The 21,643-nt window shown below is 37.3% G+C and overlaps 1 protein-coding gene across 1 annotated transcript in view; it reads left to right on the plus strand.

The window, feature by feature from the left end:
* Nucleotides 1-21,643, plus strand: part of Arap2 (ArfGAP with RhoGAP domain, ankyrin repeat and PH domain 2) — a 173,889-nt gene that overhangs the window by 20,357 nt on the left and 131,889 nt on the right. The window contains exons 4-7 of the mRNA XM_038328559.1: nucleotides 7,114-7,172; nucleotides 7,845-7,921; nucleotides 8,747-8,838; nucleotides 11,229-11,579. Coding sequence (XP_038184487.1) covers nucleotides 7,114-7,172; nucleotides 7,845-7,921; nucleotides 8,747-8,838; nucleotides 11,229-11,579 — 579 coding nt within the window. The remainder of the gene's footprint in view (nucleotides 1-7,113; nucleotides 7,173-7,844; nucleotides 7,922-8,746; nucleotides 8,839-11,228; nucleotides 11,580-21,643) is intronic.

Genomic DNA, 21,643 nt, shown 5'->3' on the forward strand with positions numbered 1-21,643 from the left:
GGAAACCTACCAACTACCCAGGGCTAGTGAAGTCATGGATTTGAATGAGGACCTAGAGTTGCCACCAGCATAATCCCTGAATACTGCTGTATTTGCCCTTATACCCAAATATGTGTAATTCTTACTCTTCATCAAAGAAAATTCTCAATGCAACAGAGACTATTATAGAAAGCTACAAAATGTAGAGTGATGGAGCTAATCCATGGATAAATTTACAAAGGAAATTTCACAACTAAAGGCTCAAAAAATATTGCAGAAAAGGGACCAGAAACATTAGAAGAGCTCGAGAGTCAGGGAGTTTGCCGTAAGATTGTGTATCCTAGTCCTTTCAAAACCTGAATACCTAAAGTCTCACTAATATGACTGCTTAAACATGATCTAAGCAGGCACAACAATGGACATGGCAAAGTTGAATGGAGAGAGGGGACTCTGTAAGGCCTTACCTTACGCAGAGAACTATACAGGAACTAAGGAATGCTGTGAGCGGGAGAAATAGACATAACAAGACAAGAGTCCACCAATTTGTTAGCCAGTGCCAAATGGTCACAGACCTCAATATGCAGACATTACAGAGAGAAAATCCAGCCAGCCTCTCTCTCTCTCTCTCTCTCTCTCTGTGTGTGTGTGTGTGTGTGTGTGTGTATGTGTGTGTATGTGTGTGAACGTGCGTGCATGTGTGCACACATTTTGTTTAATTGGTATTGAGGACTGAGCCAAGGGCTCACTGCTGGTTGCTCAAATGCTTTACCACAGAACCATCCCTTCTTTATAACTTTTTATTTTGAGAAGAGTGGGATTGTTTTGTGACAGCAGACACCTACCAAGTTGCCCAGCCTAGCATTGATCTCACTCTACTACAGCATAGGAGTCTTTGAGTTTAGGATCCCCCTACCTCATCCTCCTGAGCAGCTGATTTAACAAGCCTGTGGCACACTAGCAGATGTGGTTGGTAAGCAAACCTTAATGGAGGGGGTATTGCTAAGTTAAGGGGGAGACAAAAGGAGACTTCCAGGAATGGGTCCAGATTGTCCCAGAATAGGTTATGCCCATTTTTGGTCCTATATGAAGTTTTGAGGATGTGTTGGGCCTTCGCATACAGGGCAGGCAGACTAATATAAAGGAGATGTCACTGCCCTATAGGAAAGAAAAGTTAGCAGTCATCTTTGGTAGGTCCAGTTGGTCCTAGAGGAGTGGAAGTAGTCTTTCTGCAATACGGCTCTATGATTGTGTCAGCCCCATGCGGTTTATGTGCCCACACCCCTTGCTGCCCCATGCTCATCTAGATCTAGGCTACTTCACTTCCCTACTCAGAGATTTTAATTTTAGGGAAATTGAAACGTGAAGGAGATCCATTTCCCATAACTACTCCAACTGACCCAAGCTCTTGACCTTGCCATGGAAGGAAAGGATGTTTCTGACTGGTATGGGGGTGTCAGAGGCATTGCCAGTGACCCTAAAATTATTCTGGGCTGTAGATACTGCAGCAGTATATTTCTAACATGGAGCTGTTGAAGTAAGAAAACCACAAATTTTAGAAGGTTAAAGTGTAGGGATCAAATGCAAGCTTTTAATTTTCTGAATAATAGCTACCAGGGGGTCCTAAGAATGGTGTAAGAAATGGGATAGAGTGGGAAAAATCACTTTTCTTACAGTCTAAGTAGTGTTCATACCCCGCTAATATAATTTTAAGAGGAATCGAGTCAACCTCGGAGTACACAAAATCAGTGTCATATTTCATGTTGAGGGAAAACATCACATTTTACTGGAGTAGAGAAGTGCTAAGGAGTTCTAAACTTCAGCCGTGGGTTTTTTTTTTTAATGCTTTCTTTAAAACAGTTTATTTTTTTTTTAAATTATTTTAGTTTGTTTTCTGTGTAGAGACCAGAGGACAACTTGTAAGACCATCTTCTCTCCTTCCGTTGTGTAGGTCCTCGGGTCCTCAGGCTTAGCAGCAAATATCTTTACCTTCTGAGCCATCTGTCTGGCTTTCTTGTTAATCCTCTGAAAAATGAAATAAAACAAAATAAAACCTAACAAGTATTTCAAGGTCTAAAATTTTTGAATTAAACACATAATTCAATTTTAAATAATAGATTTATCCTTAGAGGGTGAGAATATATATATCCATAAGCTTAGAACTGTATTAAATTAAAAGGTCATTAATTGATACTTTCTTGTAAACAAAAAAGTGTCGTGTTTGAAAACAGTATACATTAAATTACAACTCGTGCTAGTCAATTTGAAATGTTTTCCTGATAATATTATATTGGGTGCTGCAGTCCTGTAATGACCACTTGTTCTTAGTCTAAGGATATTTGCGAGATACTCATAGGTAGAGATAAGCTGGTGCTTTATAAACAAGTAGTGGTCTATGCTGTAGGTAACCCAGCCTTAGTTTTCTGAACATAGATTTACCTGTGTTAGATAGATCTTATATAACCTCGGGGCACTTTTAAACTGTTGCCTAAGGAATGTGGTTGTTTCCCTTTGTGTTTGAAGTCTGCAATGTTCATTTGTTACCACTGTAGTAACTGCAGTTCTATAAATGTTCTTTGAAATGAAGATCCATACAGGGTACGGGATTGATTATTTCCGGGGCTTGACTGCTTTGCTGAAATAGTATGTGTATCACTGCTTTTCTCAACAATTAAACTGATTAAAGTATCTGTGGAAAGGGGATTGGAATGATGGATCAATAGGTAAGATCATTTGCTGTTCAAGCGTGAAGCACTGGCTTTGAATACCACGTACCCATAAATAAGCTAGGCATGCATCACAGACCTGCAACCTCAGCTGAGGGAGGCAGATTCCCAAGAGCTTGTTGGTTCTTCTTTGCCCTCCACATGTTTGTCATGGGTAGAAACACCTACACATTCGTGTATATGCTACACACACACACACCACACACACACACACACACACACACACACACACACACAAATGCACACATACCACCATGGGAAAATAACTTCTGTGGTCATACTGAATATTCATTTAATTAAGTCATTCTTTTTCCTTTTCTTTTTTTATCCAATACTTTCTTAATAAACATAATAATTCATAAGTTGGAAAATAACCAGCATTCCAAAACTATGTAAAACAGAAACAGTTACCTCAAAATACTATGGAGATAAAAAAAAAAAAAAAAAAAAAAACCATGACAACTTTTCATAGTAGATCCAGAGTTTAGTTGGTTGAGAAATCATGTCAGCTTGCTTGGTTTTTCCTAGAGTTCCCTGTACTCTGAAGTTTGTGTTGATTCTTCTCTGTATGGTTTTCAGATTTTGCAACATGGAATAGCTTGACCGTTGACCTCTTCTGTTTGACTCCCTGTGTAACACTGTCTTGCCTGTGACTCCCAATAATCCTGCCATAGTTTCCTCAGTGCTGGCCAAGTCAGGCTTCCACCACTCCTGACTCTTACAAATCTTTGAATGTGGTGTTTTTCTGTAACATGATATCTCAGTACTAAAATGAAGATCTTATGCAATAACTTTGGTATAATATCATATTAAAAGATAATTTATTCCCCTAGTGCGTTGTTGAAATAGTTGCACTATTACAAATGAAGAGAGTCCCTTTTAAGGACTTTCCAAAGCAAATGAACATCTTAGATTTATTGAAAGGACAAACTATTTTTCCCTAATAAATATAGTGACAATTGACTCGTTTTTTTTTTTTTTTTTTTTCTGAGCTCTTACATAACCAAACACAATGGTGAATGGTCTCATGAAGTAAATATCTTTTTAAATTTCCCCTTTTTACTCCAGGAAATAATTGAGGGTGGAGATGGTCAGTTAGCAGAGGTCCTGGCTTCTGGACACAAGAGAACTTGTCTCTGAGATCTGGGATAACAGAATCCCAGAGCTGACTGCACACATGCATATTCCTATCTTCTGTTGTATCTTTCTATACATTATATAATACTATATCGGAAAGAGGAAGCCCTGCTAAGATTGGGCTTACTTCTCAGTTTTGGCTGAATTGTAATACAGTCCTCTTTTCATTTTATGTATTTTATCATTTTCTCCTGATATGAGCAGATAGCTGGAGGAGCCAGGCAGAGCCAGCCTTGAGCCTGGGCCAGGAGCTCTGATAATAATGAGTCACCTCATGATGAGAGCACAGCAGTAAACACACCATGGAAATAAAAGGATGAAGGAGGACTAGTTACTGAGACAAATCAGATGAGCACTGGGGATAACTCCCAAAGTGCCATCTCTCAGAATAAAGAAAGCAAAAGGCTTTTGTTACAGGGGAGATCTCTTAGTGCTTAACTTCTACAAGGAACAAATGTAGTTGAGGGACACAAAGGATAAAGCCAAAGTGTATTCAGCAAATCAGGCAAGTGCTCCAGAAGGAGATTGAGGCTTTCTCAAACACGGTAACTTCTGTGTTATGAAGATTTATGAAGCAGATGGTGTATTTGTGGGATAAAGTGACCATTTTTCCTCCCAAATTATGGTAGACCTGATTGTCCTTGTAGGGTGTTTCATCCTCTAATCCTCTGGAATTTTCTTTTTTGTAGTCAGGTGGTGGTAGCATATGCCTTTAATCCAAGCACTTGGAAAGCAGAAGTAGGCAGATCTCTTTGATTTCGAGGCCAGCATAGTCTACAGAGGGAATTCTAGGACAGGTTCCAAAGCTACAAAGGAACCCTGTTTCAAAAAACAAAACCAAAACAACAAAAACATTCTTTTAAATTTTTTTTTCCTCAGTAATCCTTCAGTTTATACTGTACAGGACTTATTCATTAAAAATTAATTTAGTGATATTTTATGTTTATATGTACTGTAAGAAGAATTGAATTTTAAAAGTTAGTTTTTCCAGTTGTTCACTGCTAATATGTCAAACTATTAGAGTTATTGACACTTTCTCCTGAGATTTTTTTTTTTTTTTGCTGTCCTGAATAGTTTAAGAAGAACCTGTGCTGACACCTACCTATTATCCCCATACTTAGAAGGCCTAAAGAGTAGCATTAGGGCCACTACTGGGATACAGATCGAATTCAAGACTGACCTGAGCTATGTAATAAAGCGCTGCTTTAAAGCGGCATCTAATTTCCACAGTGGGTGTGGTACTTGGCACTCCCACCAGCAACAGAGGAGTGCTCCCCTTGCTCCACATCCTCGCCAGTGTGAGTTTCCACGTGTGTTCTTGATCTCAGCCATTCTGACAGGTGTAAAATGGAACAGAGGAGGAAGTGATCTGGAGGAGAGGAGAGGTGGGAGGAACAACCGTGAGGAGGCAAAGAGAGGGGAAATTGTGGTCAGGATGTAATCTGGGAGAGAAGAATAAAAGTTCAAAACAAAACAAAACAGCAGATAAGCCCACCGAACACATATGGGATGCTTCCTTTCCTTTTCACATATGCAGGCTGCAGGCATTTAATATTAATTTGCTCATCTTGTTACTTAGGCTAAAGCCACTGCAATGCTGTGGACACAAACGATGGGAGAAGATCTGGCAGGGAAAGCATTCAGGCTTTAGTTACTGCTTTTTGCACCTCTTTTATAAAATCCCATTCTAGGTTAAAAAGGCTTACTGATTGATAGGTGTTGATAATTTTTTTTTATTATAAATGGTTAAGTCTTGTTGTAGCAATATATTGTTACATTGTTTTTCCACGACCAAATAAACATTAATTTCTTAGCTTAAAATTTTACTTATTTATATTATTCTTTTTATGGATTGGTGGACTTGATTTGCTAATATTTTGCATTTGTGTCATGAGCAATATTTACGTATATGTTTTGATTAATTGGTGATCATCCACATTGGTTAGCAAGATAAATTGAGAAACAAAAATTTATCATGTATTTTCCAATGTATTTTTTTAGGATTGATTTTATTTCTTTAATTATTTGAATTTACACTTGAAATATTTGGCCTTGGAGGTTTTGTGAGTGGATGACTCAATACTAAGTTTAATTTTTTTGTAGAGATAGTGCTATTAAGTTGTTATTTAACCTTTGCAGATATAATGAATTGAATATATCAATAATATTCAGTTTGTTAATGCTTTGGGCCTTTTCTTCTCTCTTCAGTATTCTCAGGTTTTGTAGTACGGTCTTTTCTTTTCCCTTCTGATATTGTTCACCTTCATTTTCCATCTCCTATTTTCTTTCACTGAAATTTATCCATTTTGTATATCCTATAGAAGCCACCTTTTATAATAGTAAGTTTTAAATTTTGTTCATTTTCTATATCATTGATTTCTGTTCCTTTGTTATTTCTTAATCACTAACTCCTTGGGCAAATGTTTGCCTAAGCCACCATCCTTCCCTTTAGATGCTTCAACCAAACTTTCATCTAGCAATAGGTACTTTATACTTTCTTTTGTGCACTCTCTGCCCCCGTCAGTGCTGTGTTCATGCTGTTCTCTCATTGTAAGCATGTTATAGCTGACTTGTAAAATGTGAGGCATTTGAAGAAGTATTTTTTTATTATGTTCTTAGAACATACATTTTTGATATAATGTGATAAAGGTAATATCAATATAGATACATAAATGCATCTATTCAGTTAGTTTCTTTGTGATATATGTCAACCATTTTGAAATCAAGTGCATATGAACACAGACATATTTTTAAAATTTTTGAGTATTACAGGTAGGGTTTTTTTTTTTTATTAAAAATTTCCATCTCCTCCCCTCCTCCTCCCTCTTCCCTCCCTTCCCTTCCACCCATACCCCCACTCCTCCCTCTCCAAGCCAAAGAGCCATCAGGGTTCCCTTCACTATGTTAAGTCCAAGGTCCTCCCAGCTCCCCCTAAGTCCAGGAAGGTGAGCATCCAAACTGACAAGGCTCACAGTGAGCCCGTCCATGCTGTAGAGTTCATGCTCATTGCCATTGTCCTTGGTTTCTCAATCCTCCTCCACCGTCAGCCACATTCAGAGAGTCCGGTTTGGTCCCCTGTTCCATCAGTCCCATTCCAACTAGAGTTGGTGGTCTCCCGTTTGGTGGATATGTCCTAGATCTGTAATTCGAGTCAGATCTACATTTGAGTGCATATGTTTCTGCTGAAATTCTAAGTCTTAGGAGGATGTATAACTCCAGTATCCATCCCGTATTTAGAACAGTGTAATAACACAACTTTTCCTTTTGCTTTAAGCTATTTCAGAGACAGAAGATGTGCTACTACCTCAGCTGGAAAATCTTTGACACTGAAAAGTGAGTCTCTGCATCAAACTCTCATAAATTAGTTTGTCCTCAGGTGATCACCCTGAAGCAGAGTTAGGGTTGAGTCATGGCAGCGGCCTGCTGGCGGCCTAGGCAGTAATGCAGATGACTAGCCTCACTTCCATACTACGTTAGAGCCTTAGAGATAAGTGAGTACAGAAGAACTGAGCATTGCGACTCTTGGAAATTTGCACATACTTATGTCAAAATTTGTTTTAAATGGAGTCTTCATTTATCTTTAGTCGAAGGTATTTATTCAGATGAATTAAAAGCTTTGTGGTGGTCTGAGCTACAGAATAATTATGTCCTTCCTCTTAAAATTTTCTTGGTTTTCTGAACCAGCTTAAATGGCACTGTAGCAATTTCTGCTGTACATAGGCAGTGATCTTGGTTACATTCATGTGGGTCTTGTAGGCTAGCAGGGCCATATGTAACTTTTTAGATCCAGAGTTAGTGACTTCATTGTCTAATGAGTGATATATATTAAGAAGAGCATGGGAGGAGTTGATTTGGGAGGTAGAATTGGGCATATCATTCTGGACTCTTGTAGAGTAATCTCTAGGTTGTGATGCTGCTATAGGATAATTAAACAGCGCTTTCATATTTTTTGCACTCTTCCGTCCTAATCCTCTTCTCCATTGTCTTCCTGTAATTCCCCCAAAGATCCCAGTGAAGATAATTCAACTTCCATCTTTCCTTATGGAGAGACATTTCTGTTCCAGAGACTAGAGAGTTCCAAGGTTAGTCTCATTCATTTTATTTCATGTTCCATAAGCAGTTATTTGCTGTGTCGCTTATCCATGCCTTTTCATTTGCCTGTGAACTATTGGAATGGTGCTTTACTCTGAGGTTTGCCAACAGTAAATTTTCAGCTTGGTCAGTTACGATAATCTATGCCTCTAGCTATGGGTTATAAAGACACATTTTTACTTTTACTTCAGAAGTATAGAATACTGCATCGAAGAACGCACAGTGTAACTTGCCACATTAAAATGATTAAACATTGATAAAGGATAAACCTCCTTAAACTTTTCTTGGCCCTATCTACAGAGGCAGTCTTCCTGAGTCTGAAAGTTTCTATTCGTACATTCAATTCAGGTTAATAACTGGAGTTTTGTTTCTAGTACTTCTCCTCATTTACTATTTTATTTCTTAGACTTGATAAAAGAAACATGGGAGAAAAGTACATACATTTCAGAAGCAGCTAAGGAAGTAACTCAATGGCAAATGTCTGACATGTACAAGGCCTTCAGTCTGATCCATAGCGGCTTTCAATGATATAAAATCCACAAACAAACAAATCATACAGGGAAGTTAGAGTATATAAGTTCTACTGTTAGTTGTATCGTTTGTTCTTACTTAATATACTGAGGTAATTTAAATAATGAGGACATTAGGAATTAATGTTTTCATTTAAATTGTTTTTGAACTGAAAAATGATCTCAGCAATTAAATTTGTTTGATAAAAATCTTAAATATTGTAGTTATTGATAATGTGTAGCTACAGCATACATAATTACCTAAACTAACACGCAAAACCAATGAATGCATTTGTTTTTTAACAGAAGAGATCTATAAAGAATGAGTTTTGGCCCCATGAGGACACAGTCAAAGAGGATGCAGCCACTATAAGGAACTCAATCTTAACCAAGTCAAGGTATCCCTGTGACTGCTGATGGACATCTTTATAGAAAAAAATGGCTATAAGATGCAGATGTTTTACTCATTCTATAATGTTGCAGTTCTAAGAAAGGAGCTTATCTGGTCAAGTTTGAAGCTTTTCTTTCCTTCCTGGATGTTTTCTGGGCAGTATTCATTTCAAAACTTGACCTGGCATGTGTAAATGGAGGAGCTGCTTTAAGTCTAGAAACTGAGTGGTATTCTATAGTGGGTTATTTTTGTCTCCTACTAACTGTGTCCATTCATCCTTGCCTAATGTGGTGAGTATGTGGTGATTGTACTCGCATGGTTCTCCCTAGAAAATTGATTTGATGTTTATTAAACTTAGTTTCCTCAGCTCTGGTTGTGCATTATACAAAGCATCTTAAAGACACAGTAAGTTAAAAAGACATACAGATTAATTTAGAATATCTTATTTATAAAGATGGAAATAGAATATCCAAGTATTTTACTGTAATGAATTTGCTTTAAAATATATATTAAATGCATATTTGACGCTAAAGTTTATATTTACTGGAATGCACTTTTAAAGGTTAAGCATATTCCTACAGATTTCAGAAACGACACAAGTTCAATAATTTATATGAAATAAATCTCATTACAAAGAAGTTTTCCAATAATCAATGAGACAGAATACAGGTCATATACATCTTTCAGTTTCAAGGCTCTAAACACTGTTTCTTAAATAGTCATGTAACCTATCTATTGCTCATTTCGTATCATAAAAGATTCTTATTACTTACTAAGGATTCATTATTTACTTTAAACTCAAGTAAATCAGAGTACCCTCAAATATGTATTGTATATTTTGAAAACATGGGACATTCTTGTAAGCATGTAACAGTTTGTTTGCCATTAGGTCTTTGCTCTTGAAGATCAGCTATATGTTAGTACAGAGAAAAAAGGGACTGTTCAAAACCACACTCAACTTAGAATTGTATAAATGTAATAAGTCCTTTGCATTAGCACTGTTAAGAAGAATATATGATGGCTCAATTATTTAGGTAATACATAGAGACCCAAACCTAGACTTCCTATTTCTCTCAGGTGGATTTGGTCTTTAGTATGCTGGATTGTTACTCATATTCACTTCGCTTTCTACCTTAACTTTTCACAGCTAATACTTTTGTGAATTTACTTGAATTAAAAATAAATAATGCATCCTTAGTAAGTAGTAAGAATCTTTTATGATATAAAATGGGCAATGGATAGGTTACATGACTAATTAAGAAACAGTGTTTAGAGTCTTGAAACTGAAAGATGTATATGACCTGTATTCTGTCTCGTTGATTATAGGAAAACGTCTTTGTAATGAGATTGTTTCATATAAATTATTGAACTTATTGTGTTGTTTCTGAAATCTGTAGAAATATGCTTAGCCTTTAAAATTGCATCCCAGTAAATATTACACCCTACTCGGCTTTTGCCCTGTGATAGACAGTACCGCTTGCTTGCTTGTTTGCTAGCAGTGTGGGTTGTCCTCTAGCATCATAACCTACTACTGAGCTGTCAGCCTTGTTCTCTGTTGTGCTGCCTTAGGGTGGAACATGAAGCCTTCTAGCAGATTAGACATGTAGATTAGACAAGTAGGAACTCATGTCTTTAAATAGTTGAACCAATGGTTCACTATGCTTCCTGGAGATTGAGTAGGATGTTTATTTGTACTCTTTATGATGTTTAAATTTTGAAGGAAAAAGATGTTTTTTTTCTCCCATTGTTACATTGTTACCTGCACTTAACCTCCTAAGGATAGAATCTGGTTAAATTATATGTAAGACTTTTTATAGTGTTCACATATGTCATAGGATAATAGAATGTTTCTATTGAACTTTTCCCTAGAAGTGGGATGTGAGTGGTGTGTGTGTGAGAGGGAGAGGGAGAGGGAGAGGGAGAGGGAGAGGGAGAGGGAGAGGGAGAGGGAGAGGGAGAGGGAAACATATTTGTATGTGTGCACCTGTATGCAGGTTTTCATGAGGTTAATGATATATGTTTTTCTCAATTGTTCTAATAATTTTTTGTACTTTTTAAAAGAGGGTTTCTTTATTAACCTGGTGTTCTCTGATTGGCTAACATGGTTTGCCAGCCTGAGGGATCCTACTGTCACTGTCTCTCCACTGCTGCGGTTATAGACACACATTGTTATTTCTGCCTTTTATATGGGTTCAATGGATCTAAACTCAGATCTTCATAGTTGAGTGGCAAGTTCCTAAAAATGTTTTTAAAATTACAAAATTGGGTAATTGAACAACTAAGACTTTGTGGCCTTAATTTTCTGTGGTTGGTTGGTTTATAAGTTTTTATAAATTTAACTGATATCTTAAATTAACCACATCATTTTGAATTTGATTACTATTTTTTCCTATTCAGCATAACTGATAGCAGCAGTGAAAATGCAAGTGGAGACAAAGTAGAAGATATTTGGATTCCCCGAGAGGATAAAAATACTCTCCCAAAGGACTCTGCTTCTGAGTCAGAATACTCAACAGTAGAGGAATGCTTCCAGAGTTTAAGAAGAAAAAATTCAAAGGCATCTAAGTCTAGGACTCAAAAAGCCTTCTACTTGGACCCTTTTAATAGGCACAGTTATCCTTTAAGCTCCACAAGTGGAAATACTGATTCGTCAACCATCTCAAATGTCATCTCTCCCTACGCCTGCTATTATGGATCCTCTGCAGTAAAGGTCAAATCTGGATGGCTGGACAAACTGTCTCCTCAAGGGTATGCATTGATTAATCTTATTTCCTCAATAGTCATTTTGATAAATTCAGGCTTATTTATTTCTAAATCTGCCAGTTTTCTATATCCTCTTCATACATCAAAGTTAAATGTTTTTAAAAATTTTTTTATTGACTTTATTTAGCCATACATTTTTCTCTGCTTCCCTCCCTTCCTCTCCCCTCCCCTTGTACCCTCTCCCATGGTCCCCATGTTTCCAATTTACTCAGGAGATCTTGTCTTTTTCTACTTCCTATGTAGATTAGATCTATGTATGTCTCTTTTAGGGTCCTCATTATTGTCTAGGTTCTCTTTGATTGTGGATTGTAGGCTGTTTTTATTTTTTTTGTCTTAAACCATCCTTTATTTCTAAAAGTGAGTACATATGATGTTTATCTCTCTGGGTCTGAGTTACCCCACTCAATATGATGTTTTCTAGATCTTTTCATTTGCCTGCAAATCTTAAGATGTCATTATTTTTTTCTTCTGTGTAGTACTCCATTGTATAAATGTACCACATTTTCCTTATCCATTCTTCAGTTAAGAGACATTTAGATTGTTTTCAGGTTCTTGCTATGACAAACAATGCTGCTGTGAATATAGTTGAGCACATGTCTTTGTGGTAGGATTAGCATCCTTTGGGTATATACCCAAAAGTGGTATTTCTGGGTCTTGAGGAAGGTTGTTTCCTAATTTTCTGAGAAATCGCCATACTGATATCCAAAGGGGCTGTACCAATTTTCACTTCCACCAGCAATGGAGGAGTGTTCCCCTTTTCCCTACATCCTCTCTAGCATAACTTATCACCAGTGTTTTTGATCTTGGCCATTCTTACAGGTGTAAGATGGAATCTTAGGCTTGTTTTTGATTGGCATTTCTCTGATGACTAAGAATATTGAGCATTACCTTAAGTGTCTTTTAGTCATTTTAAGTTTCTCTTTTGAGATTTTTCTGTTTAGGTTTGTACCCCTCCACTTTTTACTGGATTATTTGTTCTTTTGATGACCAATTTCTTGAGTTCTTTGTATATTTTGGAGATCAGCCTTCTGTCTGATGTGGGGTTGGTGAAGATCTTTTCCAAATATGTAGGCTGACGTTTTGTCTTGTTGACTGTGTCCTTTGCTTTGCAGAAGCTTCTCAGTTTCAGGAGGTCCCATTTATTAATTGTTTCTCTCAGTGTCTGTGCTACTGGGTTCATATTTAGGAAGTGGTCCCCTGTGCCAATGAGTTTAAGTGTACTTCCCACTTTCTCTTCCATGAAGTTCAGTGTGGTTGGCTTTATGTTGAGGTCTTTGATCCATTTGGACTTGAGTTTTGTGCATGGTGATAGATATGGATCTATTTTCATTCTTCTACATGTTGATATCCATTATACCAGCACCATTTGTTAAATATGCTTTGTCTTTTCCATTTTATATTTTTTGCTGCTTTGTCAATGATCAGGTGTTTTTAGGTGTGTGTACTATCTGGGTCTTTAATTTGATTTCATTGACCCTCCTGTCTGTTTTTATGCCAATAATAGGCTGTTTTCAGTACTGTAGCTCTGTAGTAGAGTTTGAAGTCAGGGATTATGATGCTTTGAGAAGTTCCTTTATTGTACAGGATTGTTTTTGCTTCTATATGATGTTGAGTACTGTTCTTTTGAGGTCTGTGGAGATTTTTGATGGATTTTGATGATTATTACATTGAATCTGTAGATTGTTTTTGGCAAGGTTGCCATTTTTACTATATTAATTCTACCTACTCAAGAGTATGGGAATCTTTCCATTTTCTGGCGTTCTCTTCAATTTCTTTTTTCAGATATTTAAAGTATTTGTCAAACAGGTCTTCCACTTGTTTGGTTTAGTTACTCCAAGATATTTTATGCTATTTGTAGCTATTGTAAAGGGTGATATTTCTCTGAAATCTTTCTCAACCCATTTATCATCTGTGTAAAGGAGGGCTACTGATTTTTTTTTTGAGTTAATCTTGCAGATTCCTACATTATTGAAAGTGTTAATGAGTAATAGAAGATCCTTGGTAGAATTTTTGGTGTTGCTTATGTAAACTATCATTTCATCAGCAAATAGTGAGAGTCTGACTTCTTCTTTTCTTATTTGTATCCCCTTGATCTCCTTTTGTTGTCTTATTGCTCTAGCTAGACCCTCAAGAACTATACTGAGTAGAAATGAAGAGAGTGAACAACCTTGTCTTGTTCCTGATTTCAGTGGGATCTCTGTGAATTTCTCTCCATTTTTCCAGCACATGCTTGGAAATGCTCTGTCCTAGGCCTGGAGAGTGTTTGAGGAGCAGTGCTGTAGGAAGGCTCACCATCAAATAACTTCAAGTTATGAGTTCACCCCCAGTTTCTTAATTTTATTGTCTAACTTGATAATAAAATGTACTTTCCCACGTCCCACTTCATAGCAAAGCTAAACAATACAGACAGAGTTACCATTCCTCGGCTCATGCAATTTAGCGTCTGCTTGTATCATAGCACAGTTCTGATTGAGAATAAAGTGCTTACTGCAGTTAGGGGAGAGGACATCATTTTTCCAGATTTAGACCTTTGCTATTATTGGTCTCAGATCCTGATTTTTTCCTCATGTGAGTAAATAATAAGTCAAAGCATTTTTATTTTACTTAAAGAATTTTAATGTCTACTTTATATTTGAATACATATTAATATAACTTTACTATGGCATTTTCATGTTTTGATTGCACGTTTTTACTTTTTATGTTTCTCAGAAAGTCAGAACCCTTAAATATAATTTTAAAAGAAATTTGTCATTTCAGATACTTACAAATAATTTTTCCCCTTTTGCATTATATTGTACAGAGAAATATTTGGGGATGAATGAGATTTTTAATTCAAATTCTCTTCTTTCATCCCAACTTTTTGATTTTAAAGTTTTTTCTTTAAAAATTATTACATTATTTGGGGGTATAATTTCTCATGTTTAAGTAGCTAGTATGAGTTCTGCTATGTGCTGTTTTTCTGTGTTGTTCCCCTGTGACTTTTCTGCAAAGCTTTGCAGAATAATTTTAGGAGCAAAGATCTACTAGAAGCAAATCTGCATAGTAAGAGTAGGAATAATATTTCCTAGAAGGTAAAGGTGAACCGAATTTGAGTCTTGTTCAGGTAATTACTGGCCATGAAGTATCTGTCCTTTGAGAACAGATTTAAATAGAATTCCGCATTGTATATCTCACTGTTATTTATGTTATTCTTTCTTCTGACATTGCGATGACAAACTACTTTCCTGTGAGCATTTTCTCTTTTCCTTGTCAGTTGTCAGGATTATTGGTAAGTGCATATTTAAATATCAGAAAGAAGGACAGTATTCATGTATATAAATCATAGACTAAAGCAGTAGAAAGAAAAAGGAGTTCCAATATCTTCCAGTGTTTCATGTGTGTGAAGTATAAATGGTTAGGGAAGTGTAGGTGTGATTGCAAATGACCGCTAGAAGAGCCAGAGGCGGCTTGCTGTGGATTGCTCTGCAGATAAGGTTTCCTGGCTGGACTGCAATGGTCCCCTGCACTTCATAGGCATGATATGTTTATGCTGTGGGCAAACTGAGAAAGCGTGACCATTTTTAGCCACCTCTGGGATAATTAGAGCGTTTTCCTTTTTCTTTTATCAAAACATTGATTTTTCCATTCCGGGAGAACCTGCCTACAGGGAGATGATATAATTTTAGACTTTTCCATTTTGGGGAAAATAATGAGTTCTTTTTCTGGCTTAATAATTTTCATTTGGGTAATAGTATGAATGAAGATAAGAAAGTATACAATATAGTTTTTCATGAGGTACTTTAGAAACTCGTGTATGTGGTTATATTTCTTTGACTTAAAAGAGATACTTGTAACTGTCCAGAAAACACGTATTAGGATCTATGTAGAATCAAAAATTTGCCCTTTTCTGGTTGGATTCATGGGCTCTTTGAGGCTGTTTATGATGCACACTGATCTTCTAAGGTGACCTTCGTCATTTCTTCCACTGAACTCACTGAGGTTTGATTCATGACCAGTTTACTCTGGTTCATATTGTACCAACAGTCATGATAGTCTGAATTTTGTAACCACACACAGCAAAGTTTCCTTACATGCCCAAGTGGTAGCTAATTTAAGCCCTATAGCTATATGTTTTCTCTTGCAACTGTTGAACTCATTTGATACAACTGGAACACAGACATGATGAAGATATAATGCAGTACATGAGGCTGTGTGATTAAAAAAATATTTGCAAATTCATATGGGGGCGGGCAGTTTTTCTTCAAGACCCTGAAAAGCATTAGCTAGAGAGATGGTTGGTTCATATCTCATATAACCATTCTACTCTGCCTTGCTGTAGTTCAGACAGAAAAACAGAATGAAAAATGAAATAGCAAAGTTGGAAAGCTACTTTCTGTTCTACTAAAAAGCAGGAGAACTCTTTGGGGGGTCTCTGTACAAGCATTTTTCTACCCAGAATGTTTTTGCAGAGCACATCATGACCACGCCCCTCACCACATTCTTCTTTATTGCCTCATTTGTGTTTAACATCATAAAAATATTTCTTCCAAACTGACTTTGATCATGTAATTTTCTTCTGAAGGCTTCATATGCTGTAATCTTTTGATTCCTTCGACATTACCTCCTTAGCAGAAGTCATTTACAGTACCACCACATTTCCCTCTCAGTAATTACCTATTACTGCATACATATTTAGTATTTGTCATTGAAAGAGCCCCTGAAAAGCTTTGTATTAAACATCATTTTCTTTTAATTTTTCTAGGACAGAAATGTTTTAAATCTTCAGGGATTTGGTAATACAAGCAGATGAGTTTAATGCTGAGTTAGTATATAAAAATGTACAGGTGGCCTTGAAAGCAGAGGGTGTTCATTAGCAGAGTAGTGACCTCTTGGTGCTTTTGTAATTGGTTTCCCTTAAAGCCATATATATGAATGACATAAATACAGTATTAACAAGATAATAATTAATACTTTTCCAAGTAATATTTGCAAGTGTCCTCATTCAGGAGTGACTTTTGAGAGGATAATAAAATATGGTCTTACTTTATGTGGTTGAATACATATTTACTTTTGAAATGGAAACAGCAGTTTTGTAATTGTAAGTGTGAAAAAAATCCACAATTTTATAAAGAAAGTCATTTCTTTTTACCATATAGCAGAAGAAACAATGAGACTTTTCCAGTTGAATTTAAATTATAAAATGTTAGGCAGGCATACTGGTATGTATCTTCAATCCCAGTATTCTGGAGGCAGAGATAAATGTAACAATCCAAGTTTGAGGTCAGCTTAGTCTCTTCAACAAGCTTCGAGTTTGAGTAACTTGAATGTAGTGCAGCTGAGACTAATGGTTTGGGAAGTTATATAGCAAAGCCGTTTGGGGAGATGTATCTCTGAAGTAGACTGTCTGCCTAGCACACACAGAGACTTGGCTTCGTTCCCCCAATACTATAGGAAAAAATATATGGAAGAAGCTTTTTTAAAAAGGAATCCAAGAGACTTATAAAACAGTATTGGCTGTTGCCATTCCCTTTGGTTTGCCCCAGAATTTGAAGGTAAGTCCTTATTGCTGAAGACCCCACACACTTCAGATACAGGACTTGGATGAACAAAGCATGAACTGACCTGGAAGTTTCCTTTCTGAGGACTAGCTCTCATAGTATCTGAAGGTGCTTTGCAAGCTCCCATGGAAGAAGGAAAAATCAGTAGTCCAACCCAGCCATTACACCTGTAAACTATGGCAATGATGAGCATAGCAAGATTTTCCCAAAGGTGCAATAATGCCGCCTATATTTTGGAGGTGGGCACAGGGCACATGTAGCCAGCCGCTACCTACCTGTTTAAGAGAAGGCAAGTCATGCTTGTCTGTATACACAGCCAGCTGGCTATGAGGCCATTTACCCTAGAGGAGAGCCTATTATTGTATATTCCTAAACCAGCATAATTCCTAACTGTTCTGAATACTTATCCATATATACATAGCTAAATTCTTCTTTCAGCCATAATCAAAAAAGCTACTTTTTGAAGTAGAAAGAGACCATTACAGAAAGCCATGAACGATTAAAATGCAGACAACTAATCTAATCACATGGTGCCTAGCTCCTGTACGTAAGGCTCAGAGAACATGGAACAAAAGAAGTTAGAAAGATTGTACTGGCAGCAAACCAGGATATCTGTTGCAAGGTGGTATCTTCTATATGTGACAAGTCAGCTGTATCCATAAAAATCTCAAAAATGTGGTTACCTAAATAAGAGTAGCACAATGGGAATACCAGCTGACATTCCAGCACAGATGACGGGAATCTCAAAACTCCCCCCATGTTGAAGAAGAGCTATATGAAATTAATAGCTGCTGAGAGAGGGAAAATCAATCTTGTCTAGATACAATCTTCTGATTATCCAATCCTATGGGGTGGTCAGCCACCCTCCCCCCAACGCGCACACACACACACACACACACACACACACACACACACACACACACCCTCATTCACTCACTCACTCATGCTCATTCAGTAATAACTCAAGAAGCTATCATGAGTTTGACAGGGAGAGGAGGAGACAAAGGAGGAATTGAGGGAGAAAAAGGGTTCGAAATAATGTAAATACAGAAATTATATATTAATTTTTCCAGAAAAGTATTTAAATATTGAGCTGTTACTAGTGTTTCAAGTATGGCAAAACACAAATAAAACATATTTGGTGATACTTGGTTTTAAAAATATCTGATTGGATTGTGAAGACCAACTCCCTCCCCACTTGTAATTAATAATCTCAGTCTTTTTATACCTGTAGAGGCACAGGCATGAAAGACTGCATACATTTTATCCTGCCATTTCTCCAATTTTTAACTTGAAAGAGGAACGCAGGGAGTTATAAAGGACAGAGAACATGCCTGACTGTGCTATACAATTTCTAGGAGATGCATGTTGAAACCTTCAAGACCATCCAAAATATAGACATACTTTCTCACATTTAAACGTACTCTTTTATGAGTGTTTGTGTGTATAGAGTAACACTTTCAGTGTATTTAGAAAAGCAAAGATACATATTAAGGAATTCATATTTCATCTGACAGGATCTTCTAAGATTTTTCTTTTAAAATTCTGATGACTGTGTTCTCAAAATTGTTTTTGAAACCATGAGACTGCCTGACATGGCAGCAAGAGCCTGGGATGATGAAGACTGAACATGTGAGGGGAGCACAAAAAGCAGTTAGTGAATATGATTGCTGAGGAATCAGTGGAGGGCTACATACAGGATCAAGATGCCTCATTGGCCTTTCTGTAGCCTCCACTAAGGGCAGCAAGCAAATATCAAATGATAGACCATTGACAGAGGAGTGGACAGAGAGTACAGCTGTAAGGTTGCAGGGCCTTGAGTAATGCTCCTTCAAAGATGTCTGAGAGGGAGGGAGCATCATTTATTGTTGAACACAGATAATACTTTGAAGTGGCATTTTAGAAGAAACACGTCTAAGGCTGTCAGGAGGGAAATTGCTTGGAAGTAGGTGCTGTGAGGAAATACTGCAGAGTGAGACAGAGCAGCCGTAAGACCAACGTGGTTGTTGATACCATTTTTAACACATATTGTAGGGGGCGAGGTCGATTAATAAATAACCAAACCAACTCTATTCAAAATATTTAATAATTGAGGAAACACTTACACGACCAAAGATCCAGCGAACACCAGTAGTGCGGGAAACCAATGAGAAAAAACAAACGCACATGGATGTTTTATAGACTATGTGTGGCCCCGGAGGGACACACCCCACAGACAAGGTGATTGGCTGGGCTTCCCCTTCAACAAATGGAAGAAGAAAATGCTCCATGACTTGGGGTGGGGGGCTGTCAGTGAAATTAGACTTCCAGTTATATAGAGAAAAATGGGAAATGTAAAAAAAAAATCAGTGGTCAGATACCAAGGGAAAGTCAGATCAAACAAGCCTTGGGTCAGACCAGGTGAGTCCAACCTGTGACTTGTTTGAGAGGTTAGAATTCATGATGTTTGTGGCTTTGTCTGGGAGTGATTTCTTAGCCAGTGTCCAGTGACCTGGACTGTGCGAGGAGGGCAATTTCCCACTCTGATACAGGAATGTGGCTATCTCAGATGTCCCCGTAACGCTTTCCAAATATAAGGCTGGCAGTGGAAAGTGACTGTGGGAATATGGCACGTTTATTTTTCTGACCAAAATGTTAAGTAGCAATTACTTGGTTGACCTGAAAGTTGAATCAGAATCCTTGATTATAATCATCTTTTTATACTGGTGAAACAGCTGTGCATTTTACAAATGAGTTATTACCTGTAAAGGCTGCGACAAGAAGACAGAGCACTTTAGCTACAGTCTGAGGGGGGAATATTGCTTTTAGTTTCCATTAAAGTAAACTGACTAATTCAGTCTGACTGAAGAAAAATGCAAAAGGTCATGGGAGCCAGACAGGCTAAATTAGAATTGCCAAGACTCTGTTCTTTCAGACGTCACTCAAACCTGCATAGAACTCGGCACCTGCATTTTCCTCCTCCTAGTGTAGGGTCAAGACCAAGAACAGCTTTGTAGGAGGATCCTTGGGGTTGACTCGTAATTGGTGCTCAGCAAACCTTAGTCTTCTGTCCCTTCACTTTTATTGCAGATGACCTTCAGCCTTGTTACTGGCAGGGAGTCCTAGTCATTTTCTTACCTTGGCAGACATAAGGTAAAGAAGTCATCTGTTCACCTTGGACTTGGAGAGCCCGGTCCCTTTGACTGCCCCGAAAGCAAATTGTTTAATTCAGAAAGTTTTCTAAACAAGCAAAGATGCAGGCAGAAATGTAGGGCAACTCTTCTTCGTTGACAGTTTATTCACACATGAGCATATATACACACACACACACACACACACACACACACACACACACACACACATAAACACATGTACTTACACATACAACTCAGGATTCTCATGGAATTATGACATTTGTGACAACAAGGATATAGCGGGATGGTTGTGTGTGCAGTGAAATAGGCCAACATTACTTAGATTTGAAATGTAAAATCAGTCTCCTAGAAGCTGAGTGTAGAATAGTGGTTACCAGAGGGACAGAGTCAAGGGAGAGAGGGTCAAGGTTGCTCAAGCAGTACCGAGTTATATTTGGATGGGAGTAAACGCCGGTGTTCATGTCTTAGCAATGTGAATTGAATCAGCACAATGATATAGTTCAAAGAGAAGATATTTAGGGACTACCACAAAATTATACATGTCTAAAATGGTAGAAACATTAATCACCTTGAGTTAGTCATAATAAATATATGCCTAAATGGAAACATCCACCTTCTACCTTATAAATACATACAAATAATAATGTACTAGCAAAACTAAAGTTCAAAAATAAAAATTGGCCTTTCACCTTTACTTCTAAAACTCTTGCGTTGTTGAATTTTTTTGCTAAACACTTTTTTCCCCAGTAAGACTTAAATGTAAGAACTGGAAGTTGGGTCTGAAGAAAAGTCTGTGTTTATTTTGTTGCCTAGAGCATCTGGTGAGATACTCTTAGAAACTAATGTTTGGTTTTGCTTAAAAGTGAGGAAATGCACTTCGTGAAACTGCTGACATTTTATAGAAATACTGAAGAATCATTTTTCATCTACTTCTGTTGAAATTACTTCTTTCTTAGTACCAGTTCCTTTAAAAGCTACACCCCTTAGAGAGGAATTAGAGACATGAATAACAAACTAAGATGAATAATTAGGTAAATAAAAATGTAGATGTTGAGACAGTAGTGTTGTAGGCAGATAACCTGGATAGTTACAGAGCAGTGGCTCAGAAAGGACTGCATTTATTTTAGGATTATGCAAAGAAGGCAGATGACATCAACAGCATGCTGACTTTCCCTTTGATGTTATTTAGAATAAATGTGACATATATTCTGAGTATAAATACCATGACTCGTAGAAGGCATCATTTGACAAGATGGCTTCAGGGTCATTCCTGTTGTGGATCTTTTTTTTTTTAAATTTTTTTTCTCATTTTTTTATTAAAGATTTCCATCTCCTCCCCTTCTCCTCCCCCTTCCCTCCCCTCCCTTCCACCCATACC

Source organism: Arvicola amphibius, chromosome 1 (assembly GCF_903992535.2).
Source record: "Arvicola amphibius chromosome 1, mArvAmp1.2, whole genome shotgun sequence".
NCBI lineage: Eukaryota > Metazoa > Chordata > Mammalia > Rodentia > Cricetidae > Arvicola > Arvicola amphibius.